Source organism: Cebidichthys violaceus, unplaced genomic scaffold (assembly GCF_023349555.1).
Source record: "Cebidichthys violaceus isolate CVI_PGR_0920_01 unplaced genomic scaffold, fCebVio1.0.p SCAF_8, whole genome shotgun sequence".
NCBI classification, from domain to species: domain Eukaryota; kingdom Metazoa; phylum Chordata; class Actinopteri; order Perciformes; family Stichaeidae; genus Cebidichthys; species Cebidichthys violaceus.
In genome coordinates, this window is record NW_027176964.1 from 17,855,747 (window position 1) to 17,875,251 (window position 19,505).

Sequence of the window (19,505 nt, forward strand, 5' to 3'; positions counted from 1 at the left end):
CAGACTCTGCAGTTTGGTCTGTGTGTTTGATTTATGCTATCAACGGTAGAATCCAACAGTAGAGATGTCCTTAAAGTAAATGCAAATCATGCAACAACAATACATCTAGTGAACATAGAAATGAAACATTATAAACATTAATCAAGTGGCCCTGTGTAGCATCTAGCTGTAGGATTTGGATAAAGAGCAAATTAACAGTTAGTGAAAAGAGTTTTTGTGTTGACCTCCAGAGGTCTGCAGGCTTTTGTCTTTGTTACAAAAAGCGATCAGTAGAAGTGCTTTAAAACCACAGTAAATGAACATCGGGGCTCTTTGGAGGAAAGAATACAAGGCACCATCATTTCTGTCAAATTCATATTCAATTTGAATTTCATGTGTAGCTTTGTTGAGCCGTTATGACATATGAGCATCCACTTCCATCTCAGCCTTCCAACAGACCAAAGACCCGGGTCCCAGGTCCCAGATTATGTTCTCAATGCAAACACTAGGGTTCTCTGGGTTCACAGATACCCAAATGAACCGCACCAGAGGTTGAAACGGACTAAATGTTGGCTTGTGAACGCGTCCTCAAAATCAAGCTGTAACAGTTTTTAGAGAGGGATTAGTTTATATCCATCTAGTATATATATATATCGTTGTGTTTTGTGCTGTTCTGTGTGGACTTTCTTGGTGTACATTGAAAGCTCATTAAGCGGCAGACAAAGTAAACTAGTTCAGGCTTTGAATGCTGTATATGTAGCTCTGAGTCAGTCATGCTATTGAAGCATAGCGGCTAAACTCATCTTAAAAACATAGCAGTGATGCATTTAACGTTCAGTAAATACGTGTACGTGGCACTTCTGCTGTTCTATGTTTTGCTTCTTAACAACTTGAAGGTTGCTCTGCACCACTGTGTGTTTGTGTGTTCCTGTCAGGAAGTGGAGGAAGAGGACATAAGAAAGTAGGAACTGCTCTACAATGCATGCTGGGATATTTCTCCAACAGCCTCTGTTACAGTCAGAGTAACACCAGCTGTCAGCGGCTGTCCTCCGCGTCCGTCCACCTCGGACATTTGTAGCAGTTGTGCGACGTTAGTAAAAGCGACGTTAAAGCGGGGAGAGAACAGCAGAACATCAGGCAGGAGAACTGCAGCTAGAAGAACGTCTGAGTGATCACAGCCACAGCTCCAGACACTCCGAGAGGAGAGAAACATCAACCCCACATTGAAATTCAAATGTGTCTAAAAAACAACACAGTCTGAAACAAACTGCATCTTCAGTTGAGGAGGCGTCTTTAAATGTTTGTCCACAGTGCTTCACCGGCTCCAGTCAGTGGAAAAGTGCAAACCCAGAATGAAAACATGTTCAGTTGTAATCCCTGAACTCCTGGGCGTAACGAGAGCAGGAAAGGCAGAACCGAAGGCGCAAAGTATGCGTCAGGTGGGCTTAGTGTGGAAGAAGTGATGTCACTGACGTCTGTGCACCAATCAGGATTCAGCAACATTTGAATCAAACTCTGACGACAGTAAAACTCTTCACTAATAAAACTTAAGCATCTTTTATTGCAGGGGCTCATTCCATCTATGAATGCATGTTGTGCTGCTTGTCTGGGACCTGGTCAGCAGGCTAAGCTATTCCAACACATCGTCCCTCCAGTGTGTCCTTCAACCCCAGGATCTCCAACCTGGTGGACAAGCCAAGAATAACCAATACAACAAAAATAATATACATTTATTCCACAGTTCCCCCTCATGACAACATAATCTAATTGTATGTGGCTGCATAGATTTGCATATCAATGATGTAATGCAACAAAACGGATTCCTTAACGCTTTAAGATACGATTATACCAAACTATGTGTTTATAGATTAGACATATGTTTATTCTACCTCTTTATTCAGGTATTAATGATTCAATATCACCTTAACAAATGTGGAAAAAACTAAAACGGCACCTATGAACCTGATAACCCGTCAGTGTGAAATAAAGCAGCTTCAGTTCAGGTAAATTGTCCCATTTTCCAGCAATTGCATTTCAAACACCAAGTGCTTTTGCCCGCCCGCCCACACACACACACACACACACACACACACACACACACACACACACACACACACACACACACACACACACACACACACACACACACACACACACACACACACACACACACTCTACCACTCTCACTTTAGAGAGGAGCATGTCTCTGCTAAATAAGGATCTCTGCTATGTGAGCCACCTGCCGTGTCCGTGTTCTGCCAGATCAACTCGTCACCCGAGAGGAAAGCGACACTGAGTGGGACGTTCTTGACCTGTGTCCACGTACGCCTCTGGGCTCTGCGTCGCTGCAGCGCCGCGTAGGAGGTGGGAGCGAAATACATTATCTTTATCTCCGGCAACAACGCGCAGGTTCCCTCGGTCACGCGTCTAGTGGAGGCTCCAGCTCTGCGAGAACAAAACGAGCCTCTGCAACACCTGTGAGGAATGTGCTGTTTGGAAAAGAGAGGAACTGGCTGAGTGTGACGCAGAGAGTATTTTTACCGCCGCCTTCAAGAGCCAAAATCAGCCGGACACTTTCCTCTTCTATAACGCCTCAGCACGTTGTAGTGAAACACAGTTTGACCAGTATATCCATACAGTGATGTTAAACAATACAAGCGATATAGAACTGAAACATGAGCTCAGTTCTGAATCCTAACTCCTTCACCACAACTTAAATGTCCCATAATTCTTTGGGGTATGTCAAACATGATGTTTGAGGATGTGAGATATATATATATATATATATATATATAACAGGAGAAGTGACTTCTGGGTAGTCGATCCGTCTGTTGATGTTTGGGATGTGATGTTAAAAAGTCACAAATCGATCTGCTCTGATCACATTTCTATTGAGGAACAATAGAAAAACAAAATAAAACCTGTACATTTGCAAACTTACAAACGTTTTGCTTACATTTCCTGAAGCATTTGGTATAATTCTATCTTTTTTGTCAGCTTATCCCATGAAAGCACCACAACCACCAGTGTGTCAGTGCGTCTCTCGTCCTTGAAGACGTCCCTCTCCTGTCCCAAGTCCACATCCATCTTTATACTGTCACTTTAAATGAGTGAGTAAAGTCCTGAAACAGCTGGGCTCTGTGGCTTTTTGCAAACTTCACTCAACAAGAGTGTTTGTTGGGGACTATTTTCAGCTGCGGATCAATACACATTTGACAAGTGAGTATTTACAGCAGCAGGGCACTATGATTGAGTCAAAATAGACTTGTGTGTCCACGGTAATAAAGGAATAAGATGTGCTTTAGATGCACAGGTAACACTTGTTTGTTGACAATAAAACACACACACACACACACACACACACACACACACACACACACACACACACACACACACACACACACACACACACACACACCTGTCCAATCTATTACATATGAACGCTCAGCCATGAGTGCTACCTTTACAGTTTTATTTTACATTGTTGGGTTTATTCAACGATACGTTTATTACTGTTGTCATAGTTAAAGGTGGTATAGTTTTGAAACCAAAGCTCAGTTTCAGATTCTTCATCCATATGCAGAAATGTGTTTATAGAGATTATAAACTGAGTTTGCGGCTGAATAGATTGCAATACATTACAGCTACCTTATTCTATAAATGTCACTGCGTGTACTTATGTTTCATTGTATCAAATAAAAACACATTAGGGACAAACCTGCTGTCGGCCTCTAATGATGTGGTGGAGAGCCTTCAGATTCATGGAGCTCATTCAAGTCACATTTATGTTTTATCTTATCGTTTGATACATAGTGCATTGATAAAGTGGTTACACTGGCATGAGGATGTCAATATATACATGTGTTAGATCAGTAATCATAATACTTATGAATTCCTCTTCCTTTTTCACGACAAAAGAAGTGTTTTTAGGGTCATAAGGAAACAAACAGCACTGCCATGTTTGAATAATGCACATTGCTGAGGAAACATTAAAAAGCCTAAATGGCCCAGGTTGAAGCATCCACTCAGTGAAGGGCTCTTGGGAGTTTTCAACAAAGGCAGAGGCGGGGGTGGCAGCTCTCAGGCGCGTTATCATTGAAGTTGTTCGCATGAGTTACAAACAAGCCCGGCGTGTTTTCGGTGTTGCAGCTCAAAGCCATCGGCTCTGAAGCTGTTGTGGGTTCTGCAAACAAAGAAAGTCGAGTATAAAGTGCAGACTGCAGGGATGGAGCTTCTGATGAGGATCAGAATCAACACTATTAGACAGACATGAATAACAGTGGAAACAAATGGAACCCTTTCATTACAGTGCACTGCATTGTGGGTGGAGAATTGTTTTAAGAACACTGCTCATTAGAAAATAGATCAACGGGACGTCTCATGTCGGCCCATTGGCCATAATCAGACTTTGTGCTGCAGTGATTCTGTCCATGTGGAGCTTATGATCGTGATCTTTGTCAGAAAACATCAGCCTCTCTGTGTTGTCACGGTACAATGTTGTACTGTCTGCAGACACCCAGCAGAACCCACTGACAGACTGTGCTGCTTTAGAGCTGGAGAACAGAACCACTGTGTTGTTTTGTTCGATATCCGATTCAAAGTTTATGAACGGTCACGGTTTGAGTTGCAGCAACTTCTGAAGCTGTAAAATGAAGCCAAAGACCGAAGTTCCTCAAACGGCCACCTGAGGCTGGCTCCAAAAGCGGGTCGATCCCCGTAGACCCCCATAGACCCTCATAGACCCCCATGAGGCCCCCATAGACCCTCATAGACCCCCATGCCGTTCAACCACGACTCCTCATCTGACAGAACAGAGGTCTAATTAATTAATTGAAGTGCTTTAGGATTCTTCAATCAAATCAGACGAATAAATTGATTTGATTTATCTTATAGACTTTAGCACCGGTACCAACTGACAAATGGGAGAATCCGGACCACGGGGTTATTTTGAATCGGTTATTAACACAGAGTAGCACACGGTCTATCTTCTCAGCCCATCTTGTTAGCCTGGTTAGCCTCAGCGGCGCGGTGCCGTGTTGTAGCGCCCAGGCTTCATTTGGCCCCGCCTCCGCTCCATCCCCAGGCTGTAGCTCTTCTGAAACCTATGGGTGATGTCTCAGAGACTACGTCCATGTTTTATACAGTGTGTGGTTGAAATAGATATGTTTGAATTACATGGGTATGTTTGTGAAAGGATTGTGGTTTATTATTTAAATAAGGACGTTTTAGGGGCGGGGCTTACTGTGACAGGTTGCTGCCGCTGCATAGTTTTTCCTCTTACAACTTTAACTTGTCACAGTCACAAACCGTAGTCTAGAAACAAACGTCTGACGTCACGGTGACTCTGTCTGTTCTTATAGAGTCTCACTTGATTTTGTTCCACAGTCAAAACAAACACAGGACTGAGATGCAACAGTTGAGTCTTCTTCATCATTAACAGCTGAGATTATCTCGAACAACAACCCAAAGCGTCTCTCCCCCTCCACTAATCACCCACTGCTTCTCTCCTTTATGTCTGGCTTATCTTTGACTACATCTCAGCGACGCCTCTCTCGGAGATATAGTTAAGAGATTCATCATTTTGCGGCGCCTTGAAGGCTAACTTCCATTTCTTTGGATAATAGATGCAATCTTAATGCACGGCAGAGTGTGAAGATGTGAGACACGAGGCTATTTTGAGGACGGCAAATTCACACGGGCGGCATAATTTGCCAAATTGCGTGATTAAGCCGGAGAACGACTCGGCCAGAGGCTTCAATCTGGAAATGAACTATTGTTCATTTATTCTGGGCGGTTTTCTTTCTCTTTTGTCTTCTTTCGTCTCTGGTTTGATCTTTTCACAGCTCAGTCCCTCCCAAGTGTCTGCACTTCTCTCTTTGTGGACACTTGACTTTTGTCTCTCTTCCTCTACGCTTCTCTCATCATTGTGTCGTCTCTATTAGCATATTTTCCATCGCATGTTTTAAGCACTGCTGCTGTCTGTGATGTGTGGGCAATAATTATTTTGTAATTGAGCCTAATGGCGGAAATGTCAGGGGCACCTCTTCAGCTCGGGGGTTTATTCATTCTTGTGGGAGAAAATACACAATTTATCTCCTACTGAGACCAAACTGTAAGCGAGCGCCTCCCTCCTTTGTTTCCTCACAAAGAGACACAGCAGTGAAGCTAGGAGAGACAGCATGAAGACAGCAGTTGAGGTAGACTATTTAATCTAAGAAGATCCAGCTGAAAATCTCACCGGGAATCGCCGCAGTGGCAGAAATTTTTTTATGAAACAATGGTTTATCATACTCTGGCTGTTTGGAGGTGCTGAATACTGCTTTTATCCCAATAAATCATGACATAGATAGCCTATATGGGTTTAAATATCAGCCTATTAATGAGCCTGTTAATATACATTTTGAAACAACTAATTTGCTTTCAATCAGTCTCCGTAGTGAGCGTGAATGAATCCACTTGCTACACTGGAACATGTTGACTTCCAGAGGCTCACCGCTGTCAGACGATGGCTTCTAAGACTGAGGGATGTTCGACCTTTCCTTACAAAGAGCGCCTGCTTCACTGAGCCACTCTGAATTCAGCTTAGCTGTAGTGTACAATCTCCTAGAATACATAACTAGAGATTTAGAATTTCATGTCACTTTCTTAAAAACTGTACATGAATATTTGAAAAAAACAAAACAAACATTACGCTCAGTATTCATCTCTTAAGGTGCATCAATCTCCTTACAGAAATGAGCCTCATTACGCCACAGAAAGGTGTTTTTGTAGCACTACTGGTCGTAATTGTAAGGAAATAAATGACTTAATGAAGCTCTTCTTAAAGAACGGCTCATTAGGAAGTCTGTGCAAAAAAATAAAATAAATAAAATAAAACATCGGTGGTTTTATTCACCGACAATCACACAGAGGAGAGGAACAGAAATGAACAGTAACACAGCCTCACAGCAAGCTGCCACCAACAACCACTCTCCCTCACTCAACGCCTGAGTGGCTCTACCACACCTGGCCTCACCCTAATTGGACTGAACCACTCCATGGGGGTGAGGTACATCGATGAAGGGAGAGGAGGAGACCACCGGGCCCTCCCCTTCCTTTTTAAACTTCAGATCGCCAGCGACTACAATGAGAGAAAGGAAAAGTCACAGCTAGTAAACATCACCACTGCAGAGAAGAGCACATGAAGCTGCTTCAGGAAAATGAGCTCACCTTGATTAACTGATGGCTCCTCCTGAGCCTAACGAGGCACAGGTGGCCTGACTCAGCCTGACGACAGTAGATCAGGGGTGGCCACACTTCTCCGGATCAAAATGATCTACCTACATTCAAAATGCTAAATATATATATATCTATATATATCTATATATATATCTATATATATATATATGTGTGTGTATATACTGAGTATACTTTATATTTACAATATATGTTGGTGTACCTTGCATAACTGCATGAATCCTTATGGCACAATACAATTCTGTACATTAAGTTAGTCCCAAACTGTCCATGAGACAGTGGACTAGTGTCAAAACATCATCCTCCACTCCAGACGAGTTCAGGTGAAAGATGGAGGATTCTGGTGTTACATTTGGAGGACTTATTGACTTAAACTGTGGAGCAAAGGCTGGATTACCACCTGGGGAAATACCCTGGTGCCCATTGTAAATAAGGTAATATGTACCACGGAACACGTGCTAAGACTATAAGACCACCAGACATGGTGGTCTGATAGTCTTAGCACGTGTTCGTTACAGGGATTCTAGTCAAAATACAATGTCCCTCACCTACTCTATGTACATTTCTGTGATTCTAGTTAAGAACAAAGTCCCTCACAGACTGTATGTAATCTGCTATTTGAGCGCCATTAGTCCTGAAGGACAGGATTCATACAACAGAACTGGAGGAACCGGCTCATAGGGTTTAAATCTGCCCTGAAGTTTATGACAAGTCATGTTTCTTTCTCCACGGTTATAATTTATGCAACAATGATGCTGGACCTGTTTTCTCTCTTATTGATCAGTAAAATAACTATTAAACATAAACACTGCATGAAAGACATGTCACGTTTTTAATGCCTCATCTTTAACATCTGATGCACCTGAACACACACACACACACACACACACACACACACACACACACACACACACACACACACACACACACACACACACACACGCATTGCCGGTCATTATCTGACCAAGGCACTTGACTTACTCGACCTGCCCTTTGAGTCTCTCTCTCTCTCTCTCTCTCTCTCTCTCTCTCTCTCTCTCTCTGTCTCTCTCTCTGTCTCTCTCTCTCTCTCTCTGTCTCTCTGTCTCTCTGTCTCTCTCTCTCTCTCTCTCTCTCTCTCTCTCTGTCTCTCTCTCTCTCTCTCTCTCTCTCTCTGTCTCTCTCTCTCTCTCTCTCTCTCTCTCTCTCTCTCTCTCTCTCTCTCTCTCTCTCTCTCTCTCTCTCTCTCTCTCTCTCTCTCTCTCTGTCTCTCTCTGTATCTGTCTCTCTCTCCTCTCTCTCTGTCTCTCTCTCTCTCTCTCTTCCCCCCCCCCCCCCGCCTGCGTCCTTCTGCCAGAAGTCGTGTGCATGACTGCCAGAAACGGGAAACAAGCATCTGCCTCATTCGCCGCTAATGTGGCATCGTATTGAAGAAAGCGATACAACAACAGCAACGTATATTTTAAATAGATCTGTCCTTCCTCTGTTTCCTAGGTAACCGAGACGAGGACGGGTCCTCTCGGCTGCAGTAACTATGACAGCTTGGATTCAGTTAGCTCAGTGCTGGTGCACAGCCCGGAAAATAAGATCCACCTAAAGGGTAAGGCTGGATAACACACACACACGCACACACACGCACACACACACACACACACACACACACACACACACACACACACACACACACACACACACACCATCTCTCAGGTATGTTCATCTAAAACCTGTGCACACACACACATCCACACACATCCCTGAAGAAAAAGGTCTGCAGAAGGATTTGACAACACACCGCAGCCACCTCCATCCGCCACCCTGCCGAGCCTCTGACCTCCTGTGTGTAGCGGTTGGCCGGGATGACCCTTTGCTTTACGCTGCAGTAGTTTATACGTCTGTTCTGCCCGACCGGCTCTCTGTCTCACGGGGGAAAACTGTTATCTCGCCGAGCCGTAGATGGACCGTATCCAGCCACGCTGACCCCTCCCTGACCCCCTCCCAACTGCACCTGGAGCACTCGGTGCAGAAGGGAAACTATAGAGGTAATCCGTGGACAAGCGCTTCCTGTGAAATAAAAGTTGACATGGGCGACGTTGGCTTAAAAAACCTGTGGGGAGATCATGCGTTTGGTCGTGTGTGCTTCTGTATGTCTGTCCACGGTCAATCTTGCATACAAATGCATTAATCAGGTTAATATTTGTTTTGTGCACATATATCACTGAATCCATCACGGTTGCAGTTATTCACATTAATTGACCGGCTGGTGATCACCCAGTGCTTCATTAATCCTGAAGGAAATGTGTGTGCCAGAGAGTGATCAGAGAGTACAACAGAGGAATAACAAAGGGTGAAAATATCAACACCGTATAAACAGTTAGGTGATAAGAGTGTAGAAGAAGTAACACTGACACCAGCAATACGAGTGAGGTCAAATAATTCAACATAAAATAATTCATAAGAGTAGAAATATAAAGTGTATAAGAAGTTCTGCATTCTAGGCTCAAAAACTGACATCCATAGAAACGTTTGGGCTCTTTTTTCTCTGGAGATTAAATCCTTAAATGTGTTTTATATTAAATTAAATCCTCCGATATGTTACGATCCAATAAAGTAAGGCCCGATACAAAATGAAGAAGTCCTGTTTTTCTCACGTATCGCTGCATCTTCACTGAAGGAGCCGGGAGAGACACAGCTGGCACAGATCAGCGATCTACTGAGTGCACTTTTCCTGTTGACTTTGCAGCAATACATACGGTACCGTCTTAACTACTTCTGTTACTCATTACCGTGATAGGTGTGGAAGCTGTGGGCGGAGTGAATAGATATGAATAAAGAGTCAACTTTTAGGCTACAGTAAGCAGCAGTCATTAAGCAGCTAATTCAAAGCATCATCAGCCAACGTTGGTGATCTGAAATGAGGCTGTGCTGGAGAGCGTCTGATGTATTCTACTTCTCTCTTGATTTATTCCCTCAGTAAACATTGTAAACATGAGTTTATGGTCTCAATCTCTAGTTTACAGTCTTCTTCAATACAGCATGATGTTCATTTAGTAACTTATGGTCCATTTAGAGTCAGACAGACTCTACATCTCACCTTACATCTCTAAAAAGGTTAGTGTTATTGGTTGTATTAAGAAGGACGTGTTTGACTGGTTGTATCTACATATTTTGAAATAAAATAAGATAAAGAAATATTAAAAAGTCTCTGCAGTGTATACAACATGTGTTACACTAAGAATGGACTTTTTGCATATTCATAGATTCAGATATTTGAGGCAGGGAGAACAATGTGAAACCATATTTAATAAGAAAGAGTTTATGTTTAAACACATCTTCTAAAGTAGGTCCAGTGTTGTTCTGATCCTGCCTCCGGCTCACGTCATTGTGTGCTCTACCTTCACATCACATGTTGAGGGTCACTGGCTCACAGTCATTTCTCTTGGATTTTCCATGGCTCAGCGTCTTTAGGTTTCAGGTGTCTAACCAGCTCGTCACCATCTTCTGTTAGATGAAGCGGAGCAAATATTGTTTCTAAGGCAATCTGTGGATCGTATCACTTTAATAATACATTAGCAGATATTACTTCTACTTCTGAAATACTTCTGAAATGACCATCAAAACATTGTTGAAAATGGTTTTTAGCACACACTGGAACATTACAGGCGTGTGTGCAGACTGTCTAATGGACACAGATATTAAAATAGCATAAAGGAAAGCAGAGAATATCTCACCAGCATTCTGCTCCCCGGCAGCTTTAAGAGCCTGAAGAGAACAATCAGCAGCGCTGGTCTGTAACCTCCTCACAGGACCAAACGTCTCGTCGTTGAGTTCAGGTTCCTCCTTGGGACCGTCCTGATGAAGTGTGAGGCGTCGCACGTTTCATTGAGCCGCCGCTTCACAGCAGCTACACTTCAGATTCCTTCAAAGCTGAAGTGTGATGTGCTTTGCCGTTGTTCGGTGTTGTTGGCATGCAGCCGGCGTGCCCCGTGCTTCTGAAGTGAAGAGTGTGATCAGCACCAGGTATTCAACTAGACCGCCGGTCATGTGTGAAACCCAGACGTCAATGTTGAAGAATTTGTCAGGTAACTTCAGTACAAAGTAACTCTACTCTGTAGTTATTAAAACTTAATTAGTGACATAATTCCATAGTTATGTTACCTAAACGTTGACTTTCATGTCACATACATTCTGTTCTTAAGTTACACCATTTCTATAGATCTTAACCCAAATCCTGACTTACTGTCACAGAACTTCTGTACTCATGTAGCACCAGCACCATAGCTATTTGAACCCAGATGTTATTTTTCATCCTCTGGTTTTAAGTACGGCCACTTCCTTACTTATTTTTACACCTCAATCTCTTCTTAACCCTGACCAGGTGGCTTCGAGGCCTAAACACCGATCGCTCTTGTTGCTGGATGTTTGTAGAAAAAGAACAGAAGAACTCTTCGTAGGATATCGTTCTAACCGATGAGAAGGTAGAGAAGAACTCACAGAAAATGATCTCTCATCTCAGCATCCCGTGCAGCGTTACAGATTGTTCAGTGGAAAAAAAAGGACAATTTAAAAAAAACAAGAAGAACATATTAATAGCACAGCTCTAACAATGTGTTCTAGAAGCTTGAATGAAGAAGGAATGGTTGAACATGAAGTCAGATAAAAAGATTCCTTGACTGATAAGAGAGGCGGTCATGGAGATATGAGACTCGATAAGGTTGTAGACTACAGTACAGGATGTTAGGCTGTGAGATGATACTGATCGGATTCTGTTGTAATGGTTCTGATGGGTGCATAGAAACACATATCACCTTTTCCAGAGAGAAGGAAAAGCACAAATATGACGTCTGTCATGTTAAAGAACGATTGTGTTTCAACATAGATAAATACGAGTGTACACCACTCACATTAAGAACAGATTCCAAGGACATTCAAAGTATTACAGTGAGCTATGAATCATCAATATTTGTATTTGTAGTTGAGGAACGATGCGTCTAGAGATCTCATTGGTCAGGTCCAGTCCTAAGGAAGATGTATGTGTAGATATGTTCAGGCATTGGTTGTAGATTCACTGTATCTTTGCTGAAGTTAAATGTCCTGAATGTGCTATATGAATATGCACGGTCTCTGTATGGTTTATATTGTGCTCCGTTACAGAGCTACAGGTCCCTTCTCTTCACTGATGCTGTAGTTCATGATGCGTTTGCTGTTGGTTTTGTAATGGGACTGGAGAACCACCGCGATGTCCGAGGCTGAACTCAATCCTCTCGTTCCAATTAAACTGATGGCTTCCATGTGAGTTTCAGAACTCTTACCCTGGCGGCCAAATCAACAACACTGTGAGCTATTTTATTGAGCTTCTTTCAGCAAATTAATTCATTTGAGTTCCCTGTAGTAACCAGATACGCAGTGTATATGTCTAGGGCTTTTATTGTGAAAGGTAAGATCAAAAGGAGTGGATCTGGTGTGTTGTGCAACATAAGTGTACGGAGGGAACATTGTTTGTATTTTTGGTTGACATCTTTACCACGTGTGAAAGCTCAGAAAAAATCGCTTCAAATAAAAAAATACAACTTAATGTAAAAGAAAGTCACGATAAAAAACAAATTAATAGCGATAAAATGAAGTGTGTAAAAGCCTCAATCCCTGCATGTAAACCTCTCCACTGTAGGAGGATGATGTGTGTGTTCATCCTCTTCTGATGAATCACGCAGGAAAAGAAAAAGCTACCGAATAAATATATAATATAGTTATAGGACAGAAACACGTTGCATCATCTGGTGGAGATGTGGTAGAAACTGTGAATCTCAGAGCTGAACGTTCTCCAGCCGAGTAGAAGACGTCTCTTTGTGTTCTCCTCAACGCTCCTCTGGCCTCCCTCTCTCTGATCTCTGACTGATTGCATGTGTGTGTGTGTCTGTGTGTGTGTGTGTGTGTGTGTGTGTGTGTGTGTGTGTGTGTGTGTGTGTCTGTGTGTGTGTGTGTGTGTGTGTGTGTGTGTGTGTGTGTCGTGTACCTTTCGGCTTTGCCCGGGTGTTTGTGTGCCTCGGCCGGTTGAAGACCGCTGCTTCGTTGCCAGCAGTGGCCATCCTTCCCGCATCCTTCCCTCATCCTTCCCTCAACATTACTGATTGTCAGAAAACAGCCTGACCTTAGCCTCCACTTCACTGCCATGCTTTGAAGTGGAGTTACAAAGTCATTTTCATTTCGTTTTTTAGTGTTCCTCTTGTTGTGAGTGTGTGTGTTTGAGTGTGTGTGTTTGAGTGTGTGTGTTTGAGTGTGGGTGGTGTGCTCGAGTGCATCAACAACACATCGAGAGTCCAGGCCGCTCAAAACAGACACAAAATGCACCAGTTAGATTGAGCAGCTTTCAGTTTACATAATCTTCTTTCACAAAACTAAAGAAAGCAACCCCCGCTCTCTCCGCAATGCCCCGTGTGGACAAAGGGTTGCGGAGGACAAACTCCACCCGAAGGCAAGTGCACTCATGGAAAGACCAACTCTGAGAAGACAGTATCAGTGCCCTACATGTGGCTCATCGTCGAACGTCAGAATGAACAGCTCGGCTGCTCCTGACTGAAGGTTTACGACCCGCAGTGACGTCGTTCTTCTGCAATGTGTTGGGAAATAAGCAGCTCCCTCGGCTACCCAGAACCACCCTTAAAGGATTCCTTCACTCGGCACACATTAGCCAGTAGTCTTGTGATTGTCATTGAATTATTGCCATTTCAAAACACAACATTATACAGAGAGACATACAGCGATGGTCATGCCAACACTTCCTCAATCCGACGTTGAATAACGACGCTTGTACCACTCTAGCATCAGTTTTGGGCGTTTCAGGGGTGGCGTGTCAGTTTACTTGGTTTTTAGGTTTGCTAACGTAACAAAAGCACTTCGTCAGGTTTTAGAAAAGGTCGTGGTTTGGGTGATAATGATTACGTTTGTTACGTAGCTGGAGTTAGTTAGGAGTGGAAGCTCTGCAACAAAACTACGGTGAAATAAGTCAGCGTTGACTCTTGGTTTCACACGCCTCCTCAGCAAAAGTCCACGTTTGTTTTACCCATCAAACCTCGCCGTCCCACCCACCCTAATAGGACTCTCTGGCTCTTTATACTACGTCTCCTAATAACCTAATAACGACGCGGATGGGTTTACTTTGGAGTTAGTTGAAAGCCTGTCAAGTCCCATACAGACGCTAAAGGGCCCCCAGGAAATAAAGATGCGACAAATGGGAGAGGTGGTAATAAATAAGCTAATCCAGCATCATTTTTATAACCACACATTACTCAAACGGAAAGTCCATCACTGAACTGTTTTTACAGCTCTCACTCAGCAAGCCCTTCCACCTCACTGTCACACATTAGATACCATTTATTCAGGGAGTGCAGTTAGTGATAGTGTGGGCTCCAGGGTAACGTAGCAGAGGGTAAGTGACAGGAGGCAGATGTATTTTCCTGCATGAAAGTCAACTTCGCTGCATATCCATCTAAAACTCCTACCTTCACACCCTTCCTGTCCACATGACTACATACATAGAGGGCACACTACTTCCTACATCGATCTGAACATTGCCATTAGATGTACATTGTGAGGTGCAGAATTGTCCGAGCCACAGATATGAAGCTAAAACAAAAAGCTTTATTCCACCTGTGGCTGGAAATAACATCCACCAGACCTTGATCTTGCCTTTATACTGGCAGGTACAAAATGATCACTTTAGTCCTCCTCTGTGACCTTCACTGGTACTTTCAGTTAGTGGCAGTTGTTTTACTTGTAGCCAGGATTCGACCCTCAAAGGACTTTTGCAACAACCACTACTATTTGATAATGCGGCTGTAATCTTATCTCCTATTCCCTTCCTATTCCCTTTTCTACATTCTGCTGTAAAAAGTACTTCCATGGCATCTGTCCTGTAACCACCAGCTATAACGGCAAGAATCCTTGAATGTGTCCATCGTCTTATGGACACCATTACATTACATTACAGTCATTTAGCGGACGCTTCTATCCAAAGCGACTTACAATTCAGTATCTATCTACACAGATACAGGAGACATTTTGAGGTTAAGTGTCTTGCTCAAGGACAGATGAGACTAGCAGAGCAGGAAATTGAACCGCCGACCCTCCGATTGAAAGGCGGCCCTGCTCTCCACTTAGCCCCGATCACCCAACTGATGATATTCTCCTCAGTCCACCCTTATTGACGAGGCGCTTTCCCAAGGACCTGCTGAAGGCTCGCACATCATTCACAAAGTACTCGTTACGTGTGTAAAACCCTCCGTCTGTGTTCGACCGCGGCTCACACTCTCACCGTCTCTGCATGTCGAGTAAATGTAACACTGAAGACCGAAGACTGTGCAGACCTGCAGAAGGATGACTCGGCCCATCACGGTCGCCTGAATGCAAAAGCGTTTCCCACAAAATTGAAACCTCTCTCCACCTTGATAAATTCATGAAAAGTATGTAAACATACATATGTACACACAGTCATAGTCCGTTTTAAATACAATTCAATTCAACTCAGTCTGTTGCCGGTGACGCGTACAGTAGACGTCCCTGTATAGACGTGCTCTCAGTGTGTTACAGTCAAAGTAGTTTCTGTGTGTATCAGCTACAAAGGCTTTATTAATGAAAGCACAAAAATGAATGTGCAGGCCCTGCTTTCAAGTCAGAAATGACACCATTGCCTGCTGACAGCTGCTCGGTGGCCTTCTCAGAGGGACTCCAGGAAAACCTCTAACAACCCCCCCCCCCCCATCACAGCACCCCAAATGCGCCTTTAGAACTCTGCTGGAATTCCATCAATAGCGGCAGCAGGGCCTAGGGACAGATGCTGTACGACACTTGTGAACTCCTGCAGGGCGAGAGCTCTGTCAAGTGCCTCCCACTGCTCAGGCCCAACACTGGGCAGTCACTGAAACAGATTCTCAGCACACCACCTGTCACTGTGTAACACGGCATATAAACGGCTCGCCAAACGCCCCGTCTGTGACTCCCGTGACATCATGCCCTAACTGTGGGTCTCAAGTGTGAAGGTTGTTTAGAGAGAGGGAGAGATTTAGACAGGTGGAGGGGGAGTGGAAGATGAAACGTCATCCTTTCAAAGAGCACTTGGGGCTTTGGAGGCATTTTACCCTTTTCAATTAAATCCATCTATTCCCAACCTTACTGCGCCGCATTTTGCACTCACCCGCCATGTGGCTGAATGTCTGCGAAAGAACACCAAACTATCACAAGAGAACGCCAAACAACCCCCGGCTGAAGGAAATGAGCATTTCCTTCTTTGCAGCGAGTCTGCAGGAAATTCAAGTGACAGCCAGAAGGAAAGAGCGAGTAAAAGACAGGCAGGCATGAAGATGAGCATTAAGAGAGACAGTATGTGTGATACAGCATCATCAGTGCCAGCCCGTCTACTCTGAGAGCAGGAGCACCGTCCCAGGATACCAGGGTACCAGGGTACCAGCAGCAGCATTGCCTCTACAGCAGGGAGCGAGCACTCGGACACACGCTGACAACAGAGGGGCGGTGGTCGAGAGGGAGGCTTAAGAGCCTTAAATTGCCCAAAATGGTCTCTGCTGGAGATTGAGAGATAGAACGAGAGAGGACCGTGGGTCTGTTATTTCTGCTCTACTGGGATGATCCAAATCCATGGCTGGATGGAAGGAAAGCCTCCGTAAGGAGACACAGACAGGCCCTGAAATCCACGGTAGGGACTGGAAAGAAAGAATGGCTTTTAGAAGGCAAAAACACCAACTATGATTTCATCCATAATCTCTTGACTTCTTCCCCGTCATCAGATAGACAATAAACACTGATGGGTATTTACTATAACACTACGTGTTCTGTCAGTGCCGTCACTACGAGCAGCCGCATCGCTGAGAGTCACCAGCTAGCGCGGTTAGCCGACACTTCTTACATGTGTGGGACGCCTACGTAGTGATGCTTACTTTGTGGTCATTTGGTTGCCCGAGTTAGAGCGGCTGACGTTGTACTTCAGGGTAACAGTTTGCTGTGCTGCGGTCAAAGAAGGATCATTCAACAGTTGGATCTCAAGGATGCAACGGCAGATCCAATGTGAGACTGAGTCCTTTGTTTAGAGGAGAGAATGCATGTGTGCATCATCTACACTCAAACACTCCCAATCCTATGCACAGGATAAGCATATTCATTTAGAAATGATAATAGTTGTTTACCTCCAGCATGTTCATGCATCTGATCTCGTGAACCCCTCACCCAGCAGCAGACCTGGTCCCCATTCCCTCATTACCTCCCCTACACACACACCGGCCCTCGTTCCGGATCATCTAATGCATTATGCAGTCTAGGTGTTCCAGCCTCCCTCTCCCTGACCACAGCCTGCCTCCCCTCTTCGCCTGCTTTCTTTGCCCCCCCCCCGCTGACAGATCACCTGTCGCCGATCTCTTCATTGAACTTTTACCGAGTGAGCAATTGATCTCTTTTAACCGCCTCGGAGTCCTGCTCGCGAGTCCGCACCCCCGCGCTGGCAACGCGTCAGCGTGGAGGATCGGTGATTGATTGATTCATTGAGTGATTAAATGAGTGTCTTAATACTGCCTCCACAGAGCGGCGCGCAATTAATAAAACGACACCCATGTTAGATTGATTATAACTCAAGTTAAAATAGGCTATAAATCAAACTGGAATACAATGAACGGTAGCGACCTGGAGGCGTAATAATGGGTGAGTTAAGGAGAACGTTCCTTCTTTGTGAAGCGATTCTTGTGATATTCACGATGGAGGTTAACGGTCACTGTCACTGTCTCTGTAACACATACGCAGTCCTGACCTCTCTAGCTGGTTGGGAACCATAAGAGGAAATCTGCAGTTGATTTGAAGCCACCCTGTGACTTCAGGCATTATGCATTTCCTTCTTCCTAAAACATTTGCAAAGCAGAGCAGATTGTTTTTTTCATATCTATTGTGCAGTGCAGAGTGTCCGTGTCAAAAGCTCACACGAACAGCGGCGGGGAGCGAGCTGTACCCAGCATGCCGTTCAGCGGTGTTTCAGTTAATAGGGTCCCCTCTCTGCACAGAGTGTTCATGTCCTGTAGATCACTCTCAACACTGCACTGTTTGTGGTTCTTTATTGCTAACGTCCTCTTATTGGTTTCTACTTTTCTTTTATTGTTTTATTGTTTGACACCTTTTATTTATTTATATTACATTCATGTCTTCATTTTGTGGACGCCTGTAGTGAGGCAGGTAATAACCCGACGGCCTCTACTGGGGAGCACTTTGGCTCAGCTCTCGTTGCTTTTAAATGTGTTTTATTAATAAAGTTGACTTCACGAGGGTCAGCAGACACCCGTCACGTGGGAAATTGATCGGATGAAAGCTTGTTGAGAAAACTGTAAGCAGCAAACTGAGAAGAGGAGACGTTGAGTGTCCCACACACCTCGATGTTCACAGATCGTCTCCTCATTAACGATCTAAGATAACTACACTTCCACTAGTACTGGGGCTCGAATACTGCAGAGAATGTTCAAAAGGAAGAAGACAGATCGAACGACGCCGTGTAACGTCAAACCAAAGCTGGTCACTCTCATAGCTGTTTATATATTTCCTTATTTATATATATATATATATATATATATATATATATATATATATATATATATATACACACACAATACTCGTGACCTCTCGCTCATTTCAATGGAACAACAATAACAGCGAGGTTAACTGTCTATAAATACTTGGAATGCTTGAAGTCACCAGTCATACAAAGGAAATAAAAGTTGTAATATGAATGATTCACGTTCGAGGATCTTGGTCAAATTTAAATAACTTAAAATCAGAATCAGCAGGTGAGATCAAACAGAATCCGTTATCCTCAGTGCTGTATGTCTCCGTATACTCAAAGACTCTTAACAACAAGGAGCTGCTTTTAGGAAAATGACCACCTGTACTGTCCTCCGAGGGACGGAGTGACAGTAACCGGAGGACGAGAGAAGCAGGAGCAGTAGAAAGACGAGGTGGAAGACAGACACGCAGAGTTGGATAGAGATTGGTGTTATTTAGCTGTCTCCCAAAGTGAAGGAACCCCTGCCAGGTTTACAACTCGTACACACACACACACACACACACACACACACACACACACACACACACACACACACACACACACACACACACACACGCGAAAACCTCAAAGCATCTGCCAAAGCGTGGAAGAGGAAAAATGTGACTAATTACATTGCTTTCCAAGCCATTGAGAGAGTAAACACCGCAGAAGAGACGTGCATATTCAGAGCAGGACTGACTGTTGAGAGTCAGAGTGAACAGAGAGGGAC

The 19,505-nt window shown here is 44.0% G+C and overlaps 1 protein-coding gene across 1 annotated transcript in view; it reads left to right on the forward strand.

Annotated features, from left to right (window-relative positions):
• The window catches only part of brinp2 (bone morphogenetic protein/retinoic acid inducible neural-specific 2), a 168,586-nt gene that overhangs the window by 110,122 nt on the left and 38,959 nt on the right, over nucleotides 1–19,505 (forward strand). The window contains exon 5 of the mRNA XM_068738211.1: nucleotides 8,689–8,794. Within this exon, the coding sequence (XP_068594312.1) occupies nucleotides 8,689–8,794 (106 nt within the window). The remainder of the gene's footprint in view (nucleotides 1–8,688; nucleotides 8,795–19,505) is intronic.